The 20,687-nt window shown below is 53.6% G+C and overlaps 1 protein-coding gene across 5 annotated transcripts in view; it reads right to left on the bottom strand.

The window, feature by feature from the left end:
- Positions 1–20,687, bottom strand: part of ACAD9 (acyl-CoA dehydrogenase family member 9) — a 47,467-nt gene that overhangs the window by 5,658 nt on the left and 21,122 nt on the right. For 2 of the 5 annotated variants that reach the window (XR_011563098.1, XM_019984903.2), the window contains exons 3-9: positions 9,083–9,184; positions 6,593–6,699; positions 5,925–6,025; positions 5,017–5,095; positions 3,806–3,980; positions 3,206–3,279; positions 110–185 (exon numbers count right to left, since the gene is read on the bottom strand). Coding sequence is in view for 4 of the 5 variants with exons in the window: in XM_019984903.2 (XP_019840462.1) it covers positions 110–185; positions 3,206–3,279; positions 3,806–3,980; positions 5,017–5,095; positions 5,925–6,025; positions 6,593–6,699; positions 9,083–9,184 (714 nt within the window). In the remaining variant the exon portion in view is untranslated. Of the gene's footprint in view, positions 1–105; positions 186–3,205; positions 3,280–3,805; positions 3,981–5,016; positions 5,096–5,924; positions 6,026–6,592; positions 6,700–9,082; positions 9,185–20,687 lie in introns of all 5 variants that reach the window. The other 3 variants (XM_070777007.1, XM_070777009.1, XM_070777008.1) reach the window with 2 other exon arrangements.

Raw genomic sequence — 20,687 nt, 5'->3', positions numbered from 1 at the left:
CGGATCCCAGGCTTGAATGGGACGGGCTGTCGGGCGGCTCAGCAGCAGCCCGCCCTGCGCCCGGGGCCACGGGGAGCCCGGGCTGGGCCAGGTGCCCCCACTCACCCACCGATCAGCTTCTTGAGCATCCCGGCCACCACGCTGCCCATGCTGAAGCGCCCACTGTTGAGGATGTTCACGGCCACCTGCAGGGAGAGGGGGCTCAGTGCGAGTCTCCCCGGGGGCCCGGCTGGGGAACCGGAGGGCCCTGGGGGCACAGCACGTGAGAGCCTCGTCCACTTGGGCCAGAGGCTTTCTTGAAGACCACAGGAGTGCTCGGAGGAGTTAAGCGCCCTGGGCCGGGGAGCACAGTCCCCACCGCTCAAGACCAGGCTGGCGTCACTGCGATGCTCACAGGCATCCGTGCAGTCCGCCCAGAAGGGAAGGGGACGCCCTCCGTGCCTTGGGGCAAGGGAGCCAGGGCTGAGACGAGCTGGGCGTCCGCCTCCAGCGCCTCACCTTCCTGGCGCGCCTCAGCGTCAGGGCCCCTTGAAGGGGTGAAGAGCCTGAGGTTCTGAGCGGTGAGCCCCTGGCCGTGCCAGCCCCTGCCTGGCGTGCATAGGGCCCAGCCTTCCACCACGGACGTGCTCCCTGCCTCCAGTTCCCACGGTGACCTCTGTCCTCTTCTGACCCCAACCCCTGACCTCCAGCGGGGGAGGGGGCGAGTGGACACGCTGCTACCCAAGCACCAGATGCCGGGTCCTGGGAGGCGCCCCCTGCAGACCCCACGGGGCACAGACACTGCAGTCCCCAGGCAGCAGGCAGCGCATGGTGGGCGGGGACTGAAGGGGAGCGCAGTCCAGTGTGTGGGGGTCGGGAGGTGGGGAGGAGGGCGCCCAGACATCCGGTGGATGCCAGTGCGAAGCCCCAAGAGGGCCTGGGGCCTGCCCGCCTCTCTCAAGGCCAGGAGCCCCGGGCGCAGGCCCGGAGGTGGGGGCAGCAGCGCGTGACGCGGCTTCGTGCAGACTGCTCACCGAGGTGACTCGGATTAAGCAAACGTGCCTCTGAGTTTGAATGTATGATGAGTTGCTCAATAAGCTGAGTGGAGACTCTTTCAACACAGATCCTGTGGGGCTGGGGAGACTGGAAGCATGTGCTCCAGTCACCGGGCGACAGACTGGGTCCTGGCGGGTGAGTGCGGCAGCTGGCCGTGGGCGGGCAGCTCGGGCGAGCTCCAGTGCAAAGTGACACGCGGGCCCTGGGCCCCCGAGCCCTGACGTCAGCCCTCATGTGTCTCAGGACGCGGGGCTACGAGGGGAAGCGACTGCCCACCTGGGGTCCTGGGACCTTCCCACCAGGCCCCCGGAGGCCAGCTCACGGCCGTGAACAAGCCCCCCTCACAGCCTCTTCGCAGTTTACCCTGAACTTCACTTACAACAACAGGAGGGGACGGCTGGACGCCAGGCTCACCTCCTGGGGGGCGATGGAAGCCTGGAGGGCTCGCCCGACCTGAGGGGGCTCCTGGGCCCAGGCATCCCTCCTCCCGACCCGGCTCCTGCCCCCTTGCCACGTTCCCCCCCTACAGCTGTCCTCCAGATCCCTCCTTGACTGCACGCCGGACTCCGCTTCCTGGGCCTGCGGTCATCCCACCCTCCATCTCTGGAATCACCCCCAGCATCTCGTGCTTTTCAGTGTTGAGGCTGACGGGTGGACAGCCCCACTCATCACAAAGCAGGTCTTTAGAAATCTACTTCCTTTGGCATGTTAAAACCATCACTTTTCACCTAACACAGTGGGAAAGAAATTCTTTAAACGCTGCGCTGAGAAGGACTGGACAGAGACCTCATGTGCAGCTCAGCTGTCCAGCAGGCAACGCGGCAACACAGCCCAAGAACTTAAAATGCTCGGGCTCCGACCTGGGGACTCGGCATCAGACTCAGGAGATGATGGGACACAGGCCACACAGGGCGGCGCCAAGCAGGGAGGGCGAGGAACCACGGACCGCTCGACCCCGGGGCCCAGACGGCGACTGACCTCAGCACGCGGGGCAACACTGCAGCTCGCAACCTCGGGAAGCCACACTCCCTAGCGAGTGAAGCCTGCGAGGGCCTGCTGGTGAGTGAGAGATGCTGCCATCCTCTCTTAGACGCACACAAGTATTTCAGCGCTGTGAACTCAGGAATGTCAACAGTGGACGGCGTCTCCAGGGACGGCCTGCAGGGAGCCTGGGCCCCCTCCTTGTGACAGCCGCACAGGACGCCCCTGCATCCACCCTTCGTGCGCTCTGCTCCACTCCCCGGGGGCGGGGGCCGGGGCCTGGCTGGCGCCCTCAGGCGAGTCTCTTAACGTCCGTAAGGCCAGGGAGTCCTGACCCCTCTGCACAGGCCCGGTGGGGGCAGCTTCCCCCAGGGTGAAGACACTGCACCCCAGGCCAGAGTGAGCACTTAAAGAGGACGAGCACACAAGCTGGCGAGCTGTGGAAACCTGGGCCCCTCAGGCCCAAGCGCTGCTGGTGGGGACGTGAAACGGCAGCCACCATGGGGGAGCCTGGTGGGCCCTCAGAGCACTCGGCGTGCCGTCAGCCCGCAGCCCTGCGCTCCTCCAGCCATGCCCCCAGCGGGACGGCAAGCAGTGCTCCCACACGAACATGCGCGTGAGCGTTCACGGCAGCGCGACTCAAATGGCCTGGAAACAACCAACCCTCAGCTGATGACAGGGGGCACGATGCGGCCCGTTCACCCGACACCTCTGTGACTTGGCTACAGAGCGTGAGAGAAGCCCTATGCGCATCACATCGTAAGGAGACAGCCCACCAGGCAGGCCCACAGAAGCAGACACTAAGCGGCGACGGCCAGGGCTGGTGGGGGAGGGGGAGGCACGGCGCTGCTTTCTGGGGTGACGGCAACGTCCTGAAGTTAGACACGGAGTGGGGCGCTGAGCCCAGTGACTGTCCTGAAAACCACCACAGCGAGCGTGCGGGAGACGGCAAATTCTGCCACGTGAATTACCTGTCAACGAAAACACAACACAATCTAACTCCAAGAAAAAAAGACTCAGGGCGGGCACTCGGGACCCCGCGCTGTGCACCCTGCGCTCCACAGGCTGCCCTCCCAGAATTGCAGGCAGGAACCTGGCCCGCCCCAGGCAGACGAGGCCTCCAGCCGGGCGGGGGACACCCGGGGCCCGGTTCTCCCTGCTCCGCGGGCCCGGGCAGCGGGCAACGCACCTTAAAGCCACCTCCGACTTCTCCTAGGACATTCTCCACGGGCACCCTGGTGTTCTCAAAGTGGACCTCGCAGGCTGGAACACGATGGCCAGGAGCTCAGCCGGGGTCCCAGTGCTCGGGCCCCGGCCTGCACACAGGCCACGCAGCTCGCCGCTCGCTCAGAGCCCCCGTGGTCTGAGCCAAGGCCGCTGAGAGGCTGAGCCCCTCGGCCTCTGAGGGACCCGTGAGGACCGTGTGGCCGCTCTGGCCGGGCCGAGGGCCACGTCCAGGACGCTGGCCTCAAGTGGACCGAGTACGCACTGGGCTGCAGGCGGGCCTGGGCGCGGAGGAGGGAGCGAAGGAGGAGGGGGCCCCGGGGGAAGACGGGGGCCTGAGGTACTGAGCCCCGTGACAGGACCCCTCCGGCCCGGCCGCCCCCGAGGCTGGGCGTCCCACGGGGCAGTGGGAACCTCACCTGGGAGTCATCGCCGCCCTCATCTCTCACATACACACGCATGCGTGCACACACATTTTAGTATCTCACACACATTCTCTCACACGCACACACACATGCGTGGGCCACACGCTTCATCTGTCCCACATGCACACAGCACCACTCACTGTTGGAGCCTCGGATGCCCATCTTATCCTCGGCTTTCCCGTTGGTGACGCCACCAAAGTCTCTCTCTACTATGAATGCTGTGATCTTGTCCTTCACTGAGCCGTCAGAATCAACGACCTCCGTTTTTGCAAACACAGTAAAGACGTTGGCCAGTCCTCCATTGGTGACCCAGACCTGAGGAAAGAAAGCAGGAGGACTCCAGCCGCCTGTCGGCGTCGGCTGCCCACCACAGCTCAGGACAGCAGAGCGAGGCTTTCCCTGGAGGGCCGTGTGTGTCCGGGTTTCTGTGTGAGTGTGTGCGGTGTGTGGTGTGTATGTGAGTGTGTCTGGGGTGTGTGTGTGTGTGTGTGTGGCAGTTCTGGCTCTAGCACAGGACACCTTGGGGTGGGAGGGAAGTAGGAGAGGGTGGGGAAGTGGAGAGACTCCCCGACAAACGGCTCTGCATAGAACTTAACTTGGATTTTGATTCAAGCAACTTGTTTGGGGAAAAAAAAAATCCACCGAACAGGCACGAGACAGCAAAGTACGGGCGCTGAGGAGACGGTGAGCAGGCGTCGCGCTCAGCTGCCTCGGTCCTGACTGGCTCTTTGTGACCCCATGGAGGGCAGCCCGCCAGGCTCCTCTGTCCGGGGCATTCTCCAGGCGACAGCACTGGGGTGGGTGCCTCGCCCTCCTCCAGGGGATCCTCCCCACCAGGGACCGAACGCGTGTCTCCTGTGGCCCCTGCGCTGTAGGCAGACTCTTCACTGCTGAGCCACCGGGGAAGCCCAGAAGTCACCACCACGCGCTCCGTGTCCAGTGGTGCTGTGAGCACCCTGCAGAGTCGCACGGGCCCGCCCTGACCACTACCCAGAGCTGCAGCAGAACAGAGGGGCGATGAGGTAGGAGGCGGCTGTGGACGCTCCCAGCAGCACACGCGTGTGCTTCAAGTTCCGTGTAATAGAAAAAACAGACAGACAGACACACGAGTGCAGCTCAACGAGGTGGGTGGCGCTCCAGAAGCCCACAGACTCTGAGGCTGGGACGCCTTGGTACCTATCCTGCCACAAGGCGGACAGGATGGGGTGGGTCAGGGAACCTCTCTGAGCCCAGTTCTTCTGCCAACAAAGGAAGATGGTCAAGGGCTGATGTGTCCGCCCCGACGACCCCTGGAGCACGGTGGCCAGTGAGTGCGCTGAAGGTCCGGGCCACAGAGGCCACAGAGCCGTACCTTGGAGCCGTTGAGGACGTAGTGACTCTTATCTGCACTCAGCGTGGCCCTGGTCCGGATGGAGGCGGCATCGCTCCCACTGCGGGGACAGACACAGGTGGCTGGGAACAGACAAGCGTCCTCAGGGCCCCCACAGGAAATTTCAGAGCGGAACAGAGGAGCTGACAGGCTCTTAAAGCGCAAGGTAATAAATGCATTCAGCTTCACAGGCTCAGGCAACGTGTACACAGCAGGTACGTTCCAATAAAAGTTCCTTTACAAAAACAGGTGGCAAGGTGGGTTTGGCCAACCCCACTTTATGACCTCGGGTGAAACTGTCCGTGAGGACATTTGGGGGACCTAAACAGACAGAGGCGGGCTCGCACGTGCCAAGCTCTGAGATCGACCTGCCGTCGGAAGCCCTGAGCCCACGGCAGCTGAGACTCTGGGCTGCCGGCTCCACGCTGCTGAACCTCAGTCCACAGCCTGGACAGTGCGGATGACACCACCCACCCCGCGCAGTCTGAAAGCCGCTGTGGCTGTGACATCTGACGTTTATATAAGGAGGGTGGTGGTTTAGTCACTAAGTCATGTCCGACTCTGTTGGGACCCTGCGGACTGTAGCCCCCAAGCTCCTCTGTCCATGGGATTTTCAGGCAAGAACACTGGAGTGGTTGCCATTTCCTTCTCCAGGGGATCTTCCCGACCCAGGGATCGAACTTGGGGCTCCCGCATTGGCAGGTGGGTTCTTTAGTTAGCACTGAGCCTCCAGGAAAGCCGATAAGGAGGGTTGCAAAGCATAAAACAGTTACAGAACAGGAGCTGACAGGCCCGTTCTTGTCTGTAAGGGTCACCAGGGAGGAGAAGGGAGGTGAAGATGAGAGAAGGAAGCGGACAGGCAGAGAGGCTGCGAGGGGCGTGGGGCTGACCTGGCTGGCTCCGTCAGACAGAAGGCGGCCACGTGCTCCCCGGACGCCAGCCTGGGCAGGTACCTGGCCTTCTGCTCCTTGCTGCCGGCCAAGATGATGCCCTGCGACACACACGGCTCATTCAGCGGCAGTGAGAGGAGCGGGCGCCACGGGCTCACAGAAATGCTTCCTTCATGCAAGGGGGCCGCCCGGAGCTGGCAGCCCCAGAAAATAAATGGGGAGCTGCTGGGGGGTCAGGGAGCCCCCACATGGGGACAGGCCGGGCGGCTCGCCACAGCTTCGGGTCGGGACTCGGGCTCCCTGGCAGCTTCTCCACTGCCCAGCTGGGTGGCTGGAGCCACGGCCGAGCCTGGGGGCGCTCCGCCCCTTCGGTTCCTGTGCCAAGCAAAACCACCCAAGGACTGAGCTGTGGGCCGGGGGGCCTGCCCTGAGATGCTCCAAGTCCAGTGGAGGGTGGGCACCAGCAGCAGGGCGGACACGCGCAGGCCCCGAGGGAGCAAACGAAGCACGGGAGGGATCACTTCCCGCCCACGGTGCGGGCAGGCTCCACGGAGGCGGCGGCCTCTGACCAGGGCCTGGAGGGATGGGGCAGGGCGATGGGGAGGAGGCGGTTTCCAGAGGAGCCAGCTGCCCAGTCCCCCCACGCGCCCCACTAACCCACACCTGACCTTGAGGCCGATGGACTGGTGAGCCGCCAGAGTCACAGCAATGGAGGCGTCCAGGCCGATGACCTCTGCCAGCCGCGCGTACATGGTGTTGGAGAGGCCCAGGCCACCTGGGGCGGGAACAGAACAGCCCCGCTCGCGCTCCAGCCCCAGACCCTCCCAGAAAAGGCTCCGTGAAGTACGGCCCGCTCACCGTTTTATAGGGAACACAACACAGACAGCCACAAAGAAACAAATCACTCGTTAACAGCACTCAGCGCACTTCCGTCCACCTCCCTTCAGACCTTTTCTGGCTCCGTAACAAGCGCATGCAGACGCGGACTTTAACACAGTGTCCCCAGCCCAGGGGCCAGGGAGGCCAGCACCCTGCCACAGCCCCCACCCCACCTGTCAGTCAAGACACTGTGTTCCCACTTGTTTCATACACCGATGTCCGTTTTGCTTCTTAAAAAAAAATCGTGACACTTTTCTTAAGAAAGTGAAAGTTGCTCAGCTGTGTCCAACTCTTTGCAACCCCATGAACTATACACAGTCCATGGAATTCCCCAGGCCAGAATACTGCAGTGGGCAGCCTTTCTCTTCTCCAGGGGGTCTTCCAGGTCTCCCACACTGTGGGCAGATTCTTCACCAGCTGAGCCACAAGGGAAGCCCAAGAATACTGGAGCAGATAGCCTATCCCTTCTCCAGCGGATCTTCCCGACCGAAGAATCGAACCCAGGTCTCTCGCATTGCAGGTGGATTCTTTGCCAGCTGAGCACTGAGGGAAGCCTTCTTCAAGAAAGCATCCGTGAAATCATGGGCGGGGGGATGAAGAGTGGGGATAGGTGACAGGCGGGTGAGACCGCGGGGAGCTGAAGGTCAGGGAGGAGAACTGGGCGCAGAGATTCCCAATCAGACTTCAGAATGCTTCAGACCCAGGACGTTTCTGAAAACTATTTGGGCATGAACATAAGGTCGTAGTTGCCTTCATTTCCCAAGGAAGAGTTTAAAAAAAAAGGAAGAAAATGAAATAGTTCCAAATGTGACCATTTTATGATCTCATGAAAGAGCATTTTCACACTCAACAGGAACTCAAAGCAGAGTTAGGGATGGGGCTGTGCAGTCACACACACACATACACACACGTGTGCTGGCATAAAACACAGAGACGCAAAAAGACGTGTTCAAGTTTCACACAAACTTGTGTGGAGGAAACAACGACTTCTCCTGAATCAGGAAGTGCTTTCTTTAAGACCCAGGCGGAAGCAGACACCGTCACCAAGCCGACTGCGTCTGGCAGCTCTCCTCCACACACTTCCTTTCTGCAGCTGACGACAGGCTCAGCCTCCTGCTCTGTTCTAATACTGGACGTGGCCGCCGCCTTGCGCACACACTTCCCCGGGGTCTGGGACCCCGCCGGGCCTGGAGGCCTGGGGAGAGCGCAGGGCTTTGCCCTGCAGGCTGCAGGTGCACCCGAGGCCCGCGCCGCGTCCCGCCAGCAGTGAAGCAGCTGCAGAGATGACGCCGTGTTTCCTCCACAGACCGTCCTTTCTCTTATTACTGTCATTTGGAGATGTGGGAAGAGGCACTCAACGGGAGACGAGTAGGAGATACCCTCTAAGAGCTTACAACATGGCGACAGACACACACAGACGGAGACCCCCGAGGAAACACGCCTCCAGATGTGGCATCACAGCCTCTGCCCTAGGATCTCAGGCTCTGCCTCAGACTGCAGCCGCTCCAGCCTGGGTCCCGGCGGCACGAGAGTCCCCACCCTGGGCTGCGAGGTGGGGGGTGGGTGGGGGGAACGGACTGCACTTTTGCCCTGGAGCTAAACCAGCGTCTGGGCCTTGCTGTGCAAACTACCCCCCGGCGTGGACACTGGGCTCACGGCCACAGATGTGCCCGGCTCTCAGCACCAGCAGCTCTCCAACCCAAACCCCTGACCCCGAGCTGACGAAGCTGGAGGCTGCCCCAGCCAGGGCTCGGGGGAGGGCTCTGGGGAGGGCAGGCTGGGGGCAGGGGGCCATGCTCGTAGGAAAGGATCCCAAGAGTGCACACTAGACTGTGTCTGGACCAGTGCCCACATGGGACTATGTTCTGTCCCTCTGAAACGTTCAGACGCAGAGCACTGACGGCCTGGGGCCGCCCCTCCGCCAGAGAGACCCCGCTGCCATCAGCCTGCCCAGGGGTGAGCCCACCCCTCCTGCCCCGTAGAGCGCAGAGAGCAGACACCTTACAGGTCCTTCCCTGCCCCCCACAACCCCACGGCGGGGCACAGAGCTCACTAGCTTTTCCTGCCAAAGAGCCCCTTCACCAGGCCGCACGCTCACCAGCCAGCCCCCTAAATGTAGCCCACAAAGGGCAGTTTGATTAATTTCAGCATTTTTGCAGCCCGACCTTGGACTTAATGCGTTTTCAAAGGCCACCTTTCCAGAACAGAACTGTTTCATGGACAAATACAGAGGCTTTGTTGAAAGCTGAACCAGTTGGGTGGTGGTTCCCTTTACTCACCATATTCTTCTGGGACTTGCATTCCAAAAAGCCCCAGGGACTTCAGTTTCTCTAAAGTTTCATCTGGGATTTTCCCCTCCTGGTCAATTTTTCGAGAGTCCACTGCCAAGAGGAAACACTTTGATTAAACAACACATAACTTACACTTATACAAACAGAAGTAAACAGAACAATTGTATTTCACGTATGTTAATACTGTACATTACAACACCAGCAACAGAAACTTCACAACTGGAAACTGTCACCAAGGGCACTTCTGTGTGACTGCACCTCACCAGCCTAGAGAGACCTGCACCTCAAAGGACTCCCCATGTGCACAGCGATTCCCTGCATAAAACTGCAGCAAACTAAAATTTATATCACCTAAACTTTTCTGCCATCCACCTAAAAAGAATTCAGAGTAATGCTAGTAAAGGTGATCCAAAAACTCAGAAAAAGAATGGAGGCATGGATTGAGAAAATACAAGAAATGTTTAAGGACCTAGAAAATCTAAAGGACAAATAAACACTGATGAGCAAAACAAACGCTGAAATGAAAAAGATGCCACAAGGAATAAACAAACGGGACAAGTGAGGCAGAAGAATGAACAGGCGGGCTGGGAGCCAGGCCAGAAGGGAGCAGCAGGGAAAAGTGGCAAAAGGAAAAACCTACAACCAAGATGATGGTTCCCAGCAAGGCTCTCATTCAGATTTGACAGAGAAATCCAAAGCTTTACAAAAGCAAAAGCTAGGAGAATTCAGCCGGAGAAGGCAATGGACCCCACTCCAGTACTCTTGCCCAATCCCATGGACGGAGGAGCCTGGTAGGCTGCAGTCCATGGGGTCGCGAAGAGTCGGACACGACTGAGCGCCTTCACTTTCACTTTTCACTTTCATGCATTGGAGCAGGAAATGGCAACCCACTCCAGTGTTCTTGCCTGGAGGATCCCAGGGACGGGGGAACCTGGTGGGCTGCCGTCTATGGGGTCGCACAGAGTCGGACACGACTGAAGCAACTTAGCAGCAGCAGCAGCAGGAGAATTCAGCACCACCAAACCAGCTTTACGACAAATGCTAAAGGAACTTCTCTAGGCAGGAAACAAGAAAAAGACCCACAAAAACAAATCCAAAACAAGTAAGAAAATGGTAATAGGAACATATAGATGGATGATTATGTTGAATGTAAATGAATTAAATGCTCTAACCAAAGGACACAGACGGGCTGAACGGATTAACAAACAAGACCCAATATATGCTGTCTACAAGAGACTCACCTCACACCTAGGGACACATACAGACTTTGAAAGTAAGGGGCTGGAAGAAGGTATTCCATGCAAATAGAAATCAAAAAACAAAGCTGCAGTAGCAATACTCATACCAGATAAAATAGATTTTAAAATAAAGACGTGGCAGGAGACAAGGAAGGGCAGTACATAATGACCAAGGGCTCAACCCAAGAAGATGTAACAATCACAAATGTTCATACACCCAACACAGGGGCACCTCAATACATAAGGCAAACGCTACCAGCCATCAAAGGGCAAATCAGCAGCAGGGTGCTGTTGCTGGGGGACTGCAGGCATCCACGAATATCTTAGCACTTACTGGCCGTGTCGGGCCTCAGCTGCAGCACAGAGGCTCAGTAGCTGCGGCGCACGCACCTGCCCCGTGGCACGCGGGATGGAACCCGCGTCCCCTGCACTGGAAGGTGGGCTAAGTACTGGACCGCCAGGGAGGCCCCGGTGAGGGACCTTTGCACCTCACTCCCACCAATGAACGGATCGCCCAGACAGAACACGGATAAGCAAACACAAACCGCAAACGCACAACAGACCAGAGAGACTTAATTGATGTTTAATGTCGATAAAACGGGAGGAGCTTTGGGGGAATGTCCTCCCCACAGCAGCGGGACACGTGTTCTTCTAAGTGCCTGGATACCGGCCAGGATGGAGCCCATCTAGAGTCACAGATCGAGCCACAGTACATCTTCTGGAGCCCCATACCGTGGTCAGACGCGTGGGGCTTGTAGCAAGGCTTCTGTAACCCAGAACCTGGACCATCTCCGGAACCGACTGAGCCCCACAGCAACCGTTGCCATGAGCCCCCAACCCTTACTGGCCAGTTCCCTGACCCCATAGTAGGTAAGGACACCTACACAAACCAGTCACCGAATGCCACCCTTCCAGCAGGAATCTTCTTTGTCCTGAGACGATAAAAACTGGCTACTAACCCAGGAAATGCATCGGCTCTCCCTTGAGCCAGCCCACTGTTCTAATGGCGTCTCCGGCACTAATAAACTCTCCTCTCCTCTCACTGTGCCTCGAGTCTGGAAATACTTTTCCAGCCTGTGCACAGACCACAACAGTTGGGGCCCATTTGTCTCCTGGGGGTTCTCCCTCCGACTCTCCTTTGCTTCATTTCTTTTTCCTCAAACCCTCTGCTAACAGGCGAGTGGCTGTGGAAGCAGCTGAGAAACTCAGGCCAGGGTTACTCTGCTGGGCCCCAGCAGCTGCCACCGAAAGGAGGGAGGCTCTGCTCTCCTCTTCCTGACTTAATGAGGGCGAGGACCATGCTGTGTGCTGCGCAACCCCACGGGCTGCAGCCCGCCAGGGTCCTCTGTCTGTGGGAGTCTCCAGGCAAGAACACTTAAGTGCATCTGGAACACTTAGATCCCCCTCACAGGGGATCTTCCCGACCCAGGGACTGGACCCAGGTCTCCCCCACTGCAGGCAGATTCTTTACCCACTGAGTGTGCGGGCATGAGTCCAGCGCTTAGAAGCCGTTAGGATGCCTGTTGCTGGAAGACTCGAATGACCGGATAAGGGGCTCACGAACAGACCAGGCTCTCAGACCACAGGCCCCCAGCAAGACGGCACGGCGAGGCACACATTGGTCACGCAGAACACCGAGCCCGCTCCTCACGGCTGCCGCCTTACCAGCAGGGCTGCAGGTGGGTTCCTCAGCCTGCTTCCTCTGCTGCGTTCACTGTTCCCCCTCGGTCTGGATGCATTTCCTGGAGGCTAGGAGCTGCCTCTGAGGCGTCCCAAAGAGGGCCTTCCACATCTCAGGCCGTCACCAAATCGTGAGCCACCCAGCTGGCCCTGGGAGCCGCTTTCCCGTCTCTCCTGGCTGAGTCGCACGGTGCTTTGTCGTCTGGTTCGTGTCTCAGCCGCGTGCTCGAGGGTCACCTCTCGCTCTCAGACGTGACTGTCGGGACATCCGGCCATGTGTGCCGCTAGTCACATGGTGCCTCAGTTACACAGAGGGCTCACTGGGACGAGAGCAATGCCTGTCTGTGGCTGGTGACTCAGTACCCCCATTCTCCAGCATATAAGCTACAAATAGCTCAGGAAGCTCCCTCAGACTCATCCCCTCGGCTATATTCTCAAGAACTAGAAAAACTCTGGACCTGAAAACCTGGAAAAGAAAAGGCTCCCTTTCTTTTGCATTGAAGCCTGGCCCCGGTACAAATTGAGGGACCAAGAAAAACAGCCTCTTGCTGGCACACTAAATGATACCACAGTCCTCCAACTTGACCTCTACTGTCGGAAACAAGAAAATGACTCAGAAGCCCCTGACACTCACAGCTTCACAGCCCTCAGTCAGAGTGCGGGTCTGAGGGACTCACGGCGCCGGCGCCTTTCCGTTGCGACGTTACCCCCTCAACCCCGCCCCTCTACATCCCCTCCACCAGATCTTCTAAAAGAAACTCGCATACTTTAAAGAATCCTCTTCTAACTTCTATCAGTGTGGTGGGGCGGTGGTGGGGGAATCAATGCTTCCCAACTCCTTCAAGTTCCCTCAGTCCTTCAGAACCTTTGGATCAAGCTAAGACCTGTACCTCCCGAGAGCAACAATCTGTGCTGGGATAACATCTTATCAGTCAGTCTGCCGCTGCTATTAGGGCCAAGGTGAGCATTCTCTAGATCACTCGCTTTAAATTTTAGCTATGAGACCATGATCAGAGAGGGCTTTAGACAGTATGGCTGTGATGTCTTTAGACTCTGGAGAAATCTTGTTGAAATCGCAAAACCGGTTCTTTGTGCATATGCGATTAGAAAAAAGCCAGCATGTTGAAATACTTTAAGCTCTGACCTGAGAAAACAGAAACAGGCCTGAAGTTAACTCTTCTCAATCCTCGAGATATACAGCGCACTCTGCCTAAGAAGTCAGCCTTGGGCAAACCAGTAGAACTTCAAGTTAAGAAAAAAGGTGGTGCAGGGGCAAAGAGACAAGATGTCTGTCTGGATTAGTGTGTCTTTGGTTAATATCGCTGAGGTTAACTTGTAAATGAGCGCAAATTTAACTGATCTAAGGAAAAGAAAGTGCTTACAAATCAAACAATTCTAAATGAAGTTCAGGTTCACGTGAACTGGGAAATACTCAAACTAATACTTGGTATTACTGTTTATCTAAATAATTCAGACGTATCTTACCAACATTAGGTGTAATACTTTTAGTGTGCCTTGGTTAAATATAAACTAAATAAGATCTTATTATATCTGTCATAAATTTTTCAACAAGGCAAGTCACTTGATGTGAAGAAGAGTCTCAGGAAAAGAAAATGCAAATGAGTTAAGAGCTTTGGGTGATTTATGTTTGCCAAGATTCATGGTTACTTACGGAAAGCAGAATGTGTCTTTTTAACTTAAAAGGCTTTAAGAAATGGAATGACATTTTATTAAGAGAAAAGGAAGTAAGTCTGACTTCAGTTCAGTCGCTCAGTCGTGTCTGACTCTTTGCAACCCCATGGACTGCAGCACACCAGGCCTCCCTGTCCATCCCCAACTCCCGGAGCTTGCTCAAACTCATGTCCATTGAGTCGATGATGCCATCCGACCATCTCATCCTCTGTTGTCCCCTTCTCCTCCTGCCTTCAATCTTTCCCTACAGGTGGCTGTTTCAGAACAGGCAAATAAACTGATGAATATGGAAAGTGAAAAAGGTGTGTGGAAGGTAGACCCCAAGAAAAGTAGGGTGCGTGGTACGAGTTATCTTGAGACACTGAACTGCCTTTGAAATCTTTTGTTGCTACTTTGACTAAGTGAATAGCGATTATTTCACCATGAATATGAGCCTGTACCAGACTGGAACTTTCTCTATTAAGAGAACAAAGTTTTCTCGGAATGCAGCTTTTGATAACAGATTGTGAATTTCTTTGCCTTTAAGTGATTTGTATTTACCTTTAAAACCTTTTGTTACTTTGGTAAAATAACTACTATTTCACAATGATCTATGAAGATTATGGTACATGTAGGTAAAGCTCATTCTGCTTTTTAAGAAAATTAACCCCATATTGTCAGACTGTTGCTATCCTGATGTCCTTAAAACACAATAGTCTACTCCTAAACCAGCTAATTTAAAATGAATAAACAATGACTGTAAACCAGTCAGGGCTATGGGAAATCCAAGGCAGCCACTTGGCCTTTGCTGGTTCCCTGACAAACCAGGGAACCAGCAAAGGCTTTATCCCATTTTTTTTAAACGGGATAAAGCCTTCCTCAGTTGCAGGGTTAATGCCCTTACAATGAAAAAGGTTAAAAATGTGTCTTCCGCTTGGAGTATACTGTCTACAACCTCCAGGGCTCAAGGCACTTAACTGGACAAATGATTCAAGCCGTAACAGAAACTTCACAAATTTCTTAAAACCATCAATGTCACTATCATCCTCAATCATCAGGCAAGGACAAAAGAACAGATTAATTACATGGGATGATTATAGTTTTCATGAATTTTTGTCTGACATATTGTTGCTGTTCAGTTGCGTCCGACCCTTTGCGACCCTGCGGACTGCAGCATGCCACGCTTTCCCTGTCCATCACCAACTCTCAGAGCTTGCTCAAACTCGTGTCCATTGAGTTGTCCTCCCGCCTTCAATCTTTCCCAGCATCAGGTCTGACGTATTACTGGCTTCTCATCTTTGTTTTCAGATATAAAGAAGCTCTTCTCTTCAAGTTCAGTTCAGTCGCTCAGTTGTGTCCGACTCTTTGCAACCCCATGAATTGCAGCACGCCAGGCCTCCCTGTCCATCACCAACTCCTGGAGTTCACTCAGACTCACGTCCATCGAGTCAGCGATGCCATCCAGCCATCTCATCCTCTGTCGTCCCCTTCTCCTCCTGCCCCCAATCCCTCCCAGCATCAGAGTCTTTTCCAATGAGTCAACTCTTCGCATGAGGTGGCCAAAGTACTGGAGTTTCAGCTTTAGCATCATTCCTTCCAAAGAAATCCCAGGGCTGATCGCCTTCAGAAGGGACTGGTTGGATCTCCTTGCAGTCCAAGGGACTCTCAAGAGTCTTCTCCAACACCACAGTTTCAAGTTACTTATGGTTTAAAACAATTTGGTAATTTACGCCTGTGGGTAAAAATAAAACATTTTTCTCTCTTCCTTGTCTCTACAGAAATTAGACACACTTGGGTTCTGAACAGCCTTATGAGGTAAATATAGGACTGTCTATAGAAATCTCAAAGTATTTTGGAGACCTCTAGAAGAGAAAAATCCGCAAAGTCTGGCAGCAGACCTTTGGCATGGCTTTCCTGGCCGAGAGGCCTTTGGGAAATTTAGTTTGAAACTTATTCTCAGGAATAAGAGTTAATATAGAAAAGCTACATGTTCAATGGGCCAACCTTATTTTCAAAATAAATTAGTCTTGACTGTGTTTAACAAAAACGGGGGTAATTAAAAATTATGTTTCACTAGCCAAAGTAGCAATAAAAGATTTCAAAGGCAGTTCAATGTCTCAAGATAACTTGTACCATGCACCCTACTTTTCCTGGAGTCCACTTTCCACATGCCTTTTTCACTTTCCATATTCATCCCTTTATTTGCCTGCTCTGAAACAGCCACCTGTAAGTCAGACCTCCTTCTTTTCCCCTTAATAAAATGTCATTCCATTTAAAGCTTTTTAAGCTAAAAACACACAGCCTTGGCAACCTTTCTACTTCTATTCATCTTTGGTCCATTTTTCTTTACCCTTCTTGTTAATTTTGTTGCTTTTCAGTTCAGTTCAGTTGCTCAGTTGTGTCCGACTCTTTGCAATCCCATGGACCGCAGCACGCCAGGCCTCCCTGACCATCACCAACTCCCGGAGTTTACTCAGACTCATGTCCATTAAGTCAATGATGCCATCCGACCATCTCGTCCTCTGTCGTCCCCTTCTCCTCCTGCCCTCAATCTTGCCCAGCATCGGGGTCTTTTCCAGTGAGTCAGTTCTTCGCATCAGGTGGCCATAGCATTAGAGTTTCAGCTTCAACATCAGTCCTTCCAAAGAATATTTAGGACTGATTTCCTTTAGGATGGACTGGTTGGATGTCCTTGCAGTCCAGGGGACTCTCAAGAGTCTTCTCCAACACCACAGTTCAAAAGCATCCATTCTTCAGTGCTCAGCTTTCTTTATAGTCCAACTCTCACATCTGTACATGACTACTGGAAAAACCATAGCCTTGACGAGATGGACCTTTGCTGGCAAGGTAATGTTTCTGGTTTTTAATATGCTGCCTAGGGTGGTCATAGCTTTTCTTCCAAGGAGCAAGTGTCTTTTAATTTCATGGCTGTAAGTCACCATCTGCAGTGATTTCGGAGCCCAAGAAAAGGAAGTCTCTCACTGTTTCCATTCCAGACCAGGGACCATTGTTTCCTCATCTATTTGCATAAAGTGATGCGACCGGATGCCATGATACATTAAGTTAACCTTAAAAATGCCTTCGAACATTAAAGACAAATTAGCAGAACAGGTAATGTTCTGTTTCTTGATCTGGATGTATTCATTGCATAAAACCGCTACAACTAAGCATTCGTGAGACCTAAACTTTCCTGAAGGTGTTCACTAAACCTGACTTTCTGATTTGCTACCTGCACCTTCTAGAAGGTAAGAGAACAAACACACAACTGGCATTACTGTCCTGAAATGCTCGGCGACACAGCAGGCTCGAGGCGGCCTCTGGACCCAGCCCATGTTCAGAACCACCCTCTTTCCCCAGAGTCCACAGGTCCTGAGAACAAGTCCATTGTCGACTATGAACACATGTTCAGCAAAGGAAAACTCAACCATCACTGCGTCAGGTCTGCAGCTGCAGACTTTCATGAGTCAAGTTCAAGTGTTCCCATAAGCTGCCGACAAATTAAACTTCATCACTATTATAAACCATAAAACAACCATAACCATGCTTATGAATTTTTATACACATGGGTGACTGATGAGAAATATGGGCTCCCCAAATGGAGTGCAAACCCTTCACTTTTTACTTCCACAACTTTACTGGTGTATATACTTGGCGCGTAATAAATTGCACAGAGAACACCGTTTTGAGTTCTGAGGTCTGTCTGCCCATGAAACCCCACGCGACGAAAACCTTTCCATCCCGACTTCCCGGTGTCCGTGTGATCGGACCTTCCCTCTGTCTCCATCCCCAGGCAGCCAGTCATCTTTTCGTCTATGGATTAGTTTGCATTTTTGAGTTTTACATACATGGGCTCACACAGCACTTTGTTGGTCTGGCCTCTCTGATTTGCACAATTGTTCAACAGCCTACTGTGTGGGTATGAAATTGTTTACCTGTTCACCCCTCGAAGGACATCTGGGTCGCTCCCAGTTTGGGGCTCTCAGAGGGAACATCTGTATTCAGGTTTGGGGGCTGGGACGTGTACTGCACTCTAGAGTGCAGTGCTGTGTGCTAGGGTATGCTCAACTTTTAAGAAAGTGTTCAAACACAGGCTGCCTTAGCTACAGCGCAGTGAGGACGCAGAGAAGAGCCGTGTGTCACTAGTGCAAGAGCCAGCCTGTGGGTGTGCATTCCCAACAGAGCAACACCGCCCCCTGGGGGTGAAAGCTGGTTCTGGCGGAAGGGAAGCAAAAAAAAAAAACCACTTACGCATAAAGGACAGAAACACCCACAATACGGATGGAAACACGTATAGTACAGTCGTGGCATTACAATCTCACAAAGGGAGGCTTCCCGGGTGGCCCAGTGGTTAAGAATCCAGCTGCCAACGCAGGGGACGCGGGTTCAGTCCCCGGTCTGGGAAGATCCCACGGGCCTCGGAGTAGCTGAGCCCGCGCCTGGAGTCCACGCTCCACAACAAGAGAAGCCGCCACAATCAGAAGCCTGTCATCGCAGCGAAGACCCAGCGCAGCCACAGCTCGATAAATGAATACGCAATGTCTTAAATCGCCACAGAGGGGCGCGATCAGGGTAACGGGGAAGGAGAGAGCGGTAATAACAAATAACAGTGTTGAGAAACACCGCCCTCCAGGCTGCTCTGCTCCTTCTAACACTTAGAAGCAAGTCTTGAATGGGTCAAAGTGAAATCCACAAGGGCCAACAGCCAACAGAAAAACCACCAGGCACAAGAAGCAGCAGGGAGACATGAGAGCAAATGAGGAGGAAAAAGCAGTCAGCTGACCGCGACCCAGAAATAACAGGGATGACAGCAGAGAAGAGTATCACAGTCATAACTAGATTCTAAATTCTCAGAAAAGTAGAAGGAAATACAAGCATAGTCAACAGAGATATAAAAGAAAAAAAAACTTCAAAACAAACTGCCCAGAGATGAAAGACTACTTAAGATGAAAAACTCTGGATTGGATTAACAGTAGATCAAATACTAGGGGGAAAAAAATTTAGTGACCAGAAAACATAATAATAAAAACTATACAAAATGAAAGACAAAAAAATAACTGAGCATCAGGGAATTGTGGGACAGCCTCGAGCAGATCGCTCTCTATACGTATAATCTCCAAAGGGGAGGAGCAAGCGGGGGGATGTGCTATGGCTGGTGATAAAACAAGTTTAGAGAAATCTAATGGTCAAAAAACATGCTGACGTTGATAAACACTATGAACACAGAGATCCAAGGAGCTCAAAGAGCCCCGAGAAAAACATGAAGAAAACATCAATTTCTCTAAAACCACGTAAAAGCAGCCAGAGACAAAAGAAACAACATGTGGGGAAAAAAAAAAAGATACAGTGGGAGCAGGCGTCCCTGTGGCTCGGCTGGCGAAGACTGCCTGCAACGCGGGAGCCCTGGGCTTGATCCCAGGGTTGGGAAGAGCCCCTGGAGAAGCGAAAGACCCACTCCAGTGTTCTGGCCTGGAGAAGTCCATGGACCGCCGTGGACGGGATTATATATATATAATCACATTAAAAGAAGCATATATCCACAGCCAGTGAGAAGGCAGAGACGGGGAGGGTGGAATGGGCAAGGGGGCCGCCGTCCAGTGAGGGGTGGAGGCTTCGGCCCTGGTGGTGGCGCGTACACACAGAAGCTGGACTGCAAGGTCGTGCGCGTGGCATACGACGTTAGAAACCAGTGCTGCCTCAGCAAAATACACGTTAAAAGAGGCAAGACTGCCAAACGGTGTTTTAGAATGCTGCCCATATGAAATCACCTCATCATTTTTAGTTTGAAATAATTTTAAAGAAAAGTCACAAAAATAATATAGAGTTCCCGGATACTTTTCATCCAGCTTTTCCTATGAGAAGCTTACAGAACCATGGGGAAACCACCACGATTAAGAAATTGACAGGCATACAAGAGCACTACCTGAATTACAGAATCAAGGTGAATGTCACTGGCTTCTCCACCGACGCCCTGTCTCTGGCCTGGGACCCCGTCCGGGAGCCACACTGTATCTGGCTGTTACGTCCCCTCAGTCTTCTCCAGAGCGCACCCAAGGACACAGAAGAGGACACCTCAAGACGACCAGGGAGCGCTATCCCGAGAACGCAGGAGGCCTTCGGGGCTCAGAGCCCAGGCGGAGGGTTTCAGCACGTCCAAAGAATAAGCAGAAAAGACCCAATCATCTTCAGAGAGGCAGAAAAGACACTGGACAAAATCCAACACAATTTACATTGAAAACCTTCCACAAACCAGAAGCAAACTTCCTTAACCCGGTTCAGGGCACCTACAAAAAACATACGGCTAACATCATACTTAAGGTAGAAGACTGCAGGCTTTCTCGTTAAAATCAGGCACAAGGCAGGGAAGTTTGCTCTGACCACTCCTATTCGACATAATGGAGATGTTAGCTGGTGAGTCAAGCAAAGAAAAGAAAGAAAGCCAGATCAGAAAGGAAGACATGAAACTGCCCTCATCACCAACAACGTGACTGTCCAGTACTAAACCAAAAACGCTCTGTGAGCTACTAAACGAGTTTAGCAAGGCTGCAGGGTACGAGATCAATACACGAAAACCAACTGTACTCACTGAGAGGGTGTGTCAAGGGAACTAAACGTGGACATTCGCTACCTCAGGCAAAGGCTAGTTAAAACCACAGGCAACAGGCCACGTCCATCAGAATGGCTATGGTTTTTACATCTTTTTTTTTTTTAATAAACAAAACCAGCAACAACACCAAATCCTGGCAAAAAGGCACAGAAACTAGAACGTATTGCTACTGGGAACGTAAGATGGTACAGCCAGCACTCTGAAAATAAACACAGAGATGACCTCAAGACCCAGCGCCCTCACTCCTGCCCGTTTATCCCAGAGAGACGAACACGTGTTCACACAAAGCTTGGACACAACACGTGTTCACACAAAGCTTGGACACAAATGTACACAGAAGGTTTACTCATAAGAGCCCCCAAACCGGAAACAAGCAAGTGTTCTTAAGCTTCAGAACAGT

This window comes from Bos indicus, chromosome 22, assembly GCF_029378745.1.
Source record: "Bos indicus isolate NIAB-ARS_2022 breed Sahiwal x Tharparkar chromosome 22, NIAB-ARS_B.indTharparkar_mat_pri_1.0, whole genome shotgun sequence".
Classification (NCBI taxonomy): Eukaryota; Metazoa; Chordata; class Mammalia; order Artiodactyla; family Bovidae; genus Bos; species Bos indicus.
This window is presented reverse-complemented; position numbering and strand designations above follow the sequence as displayed.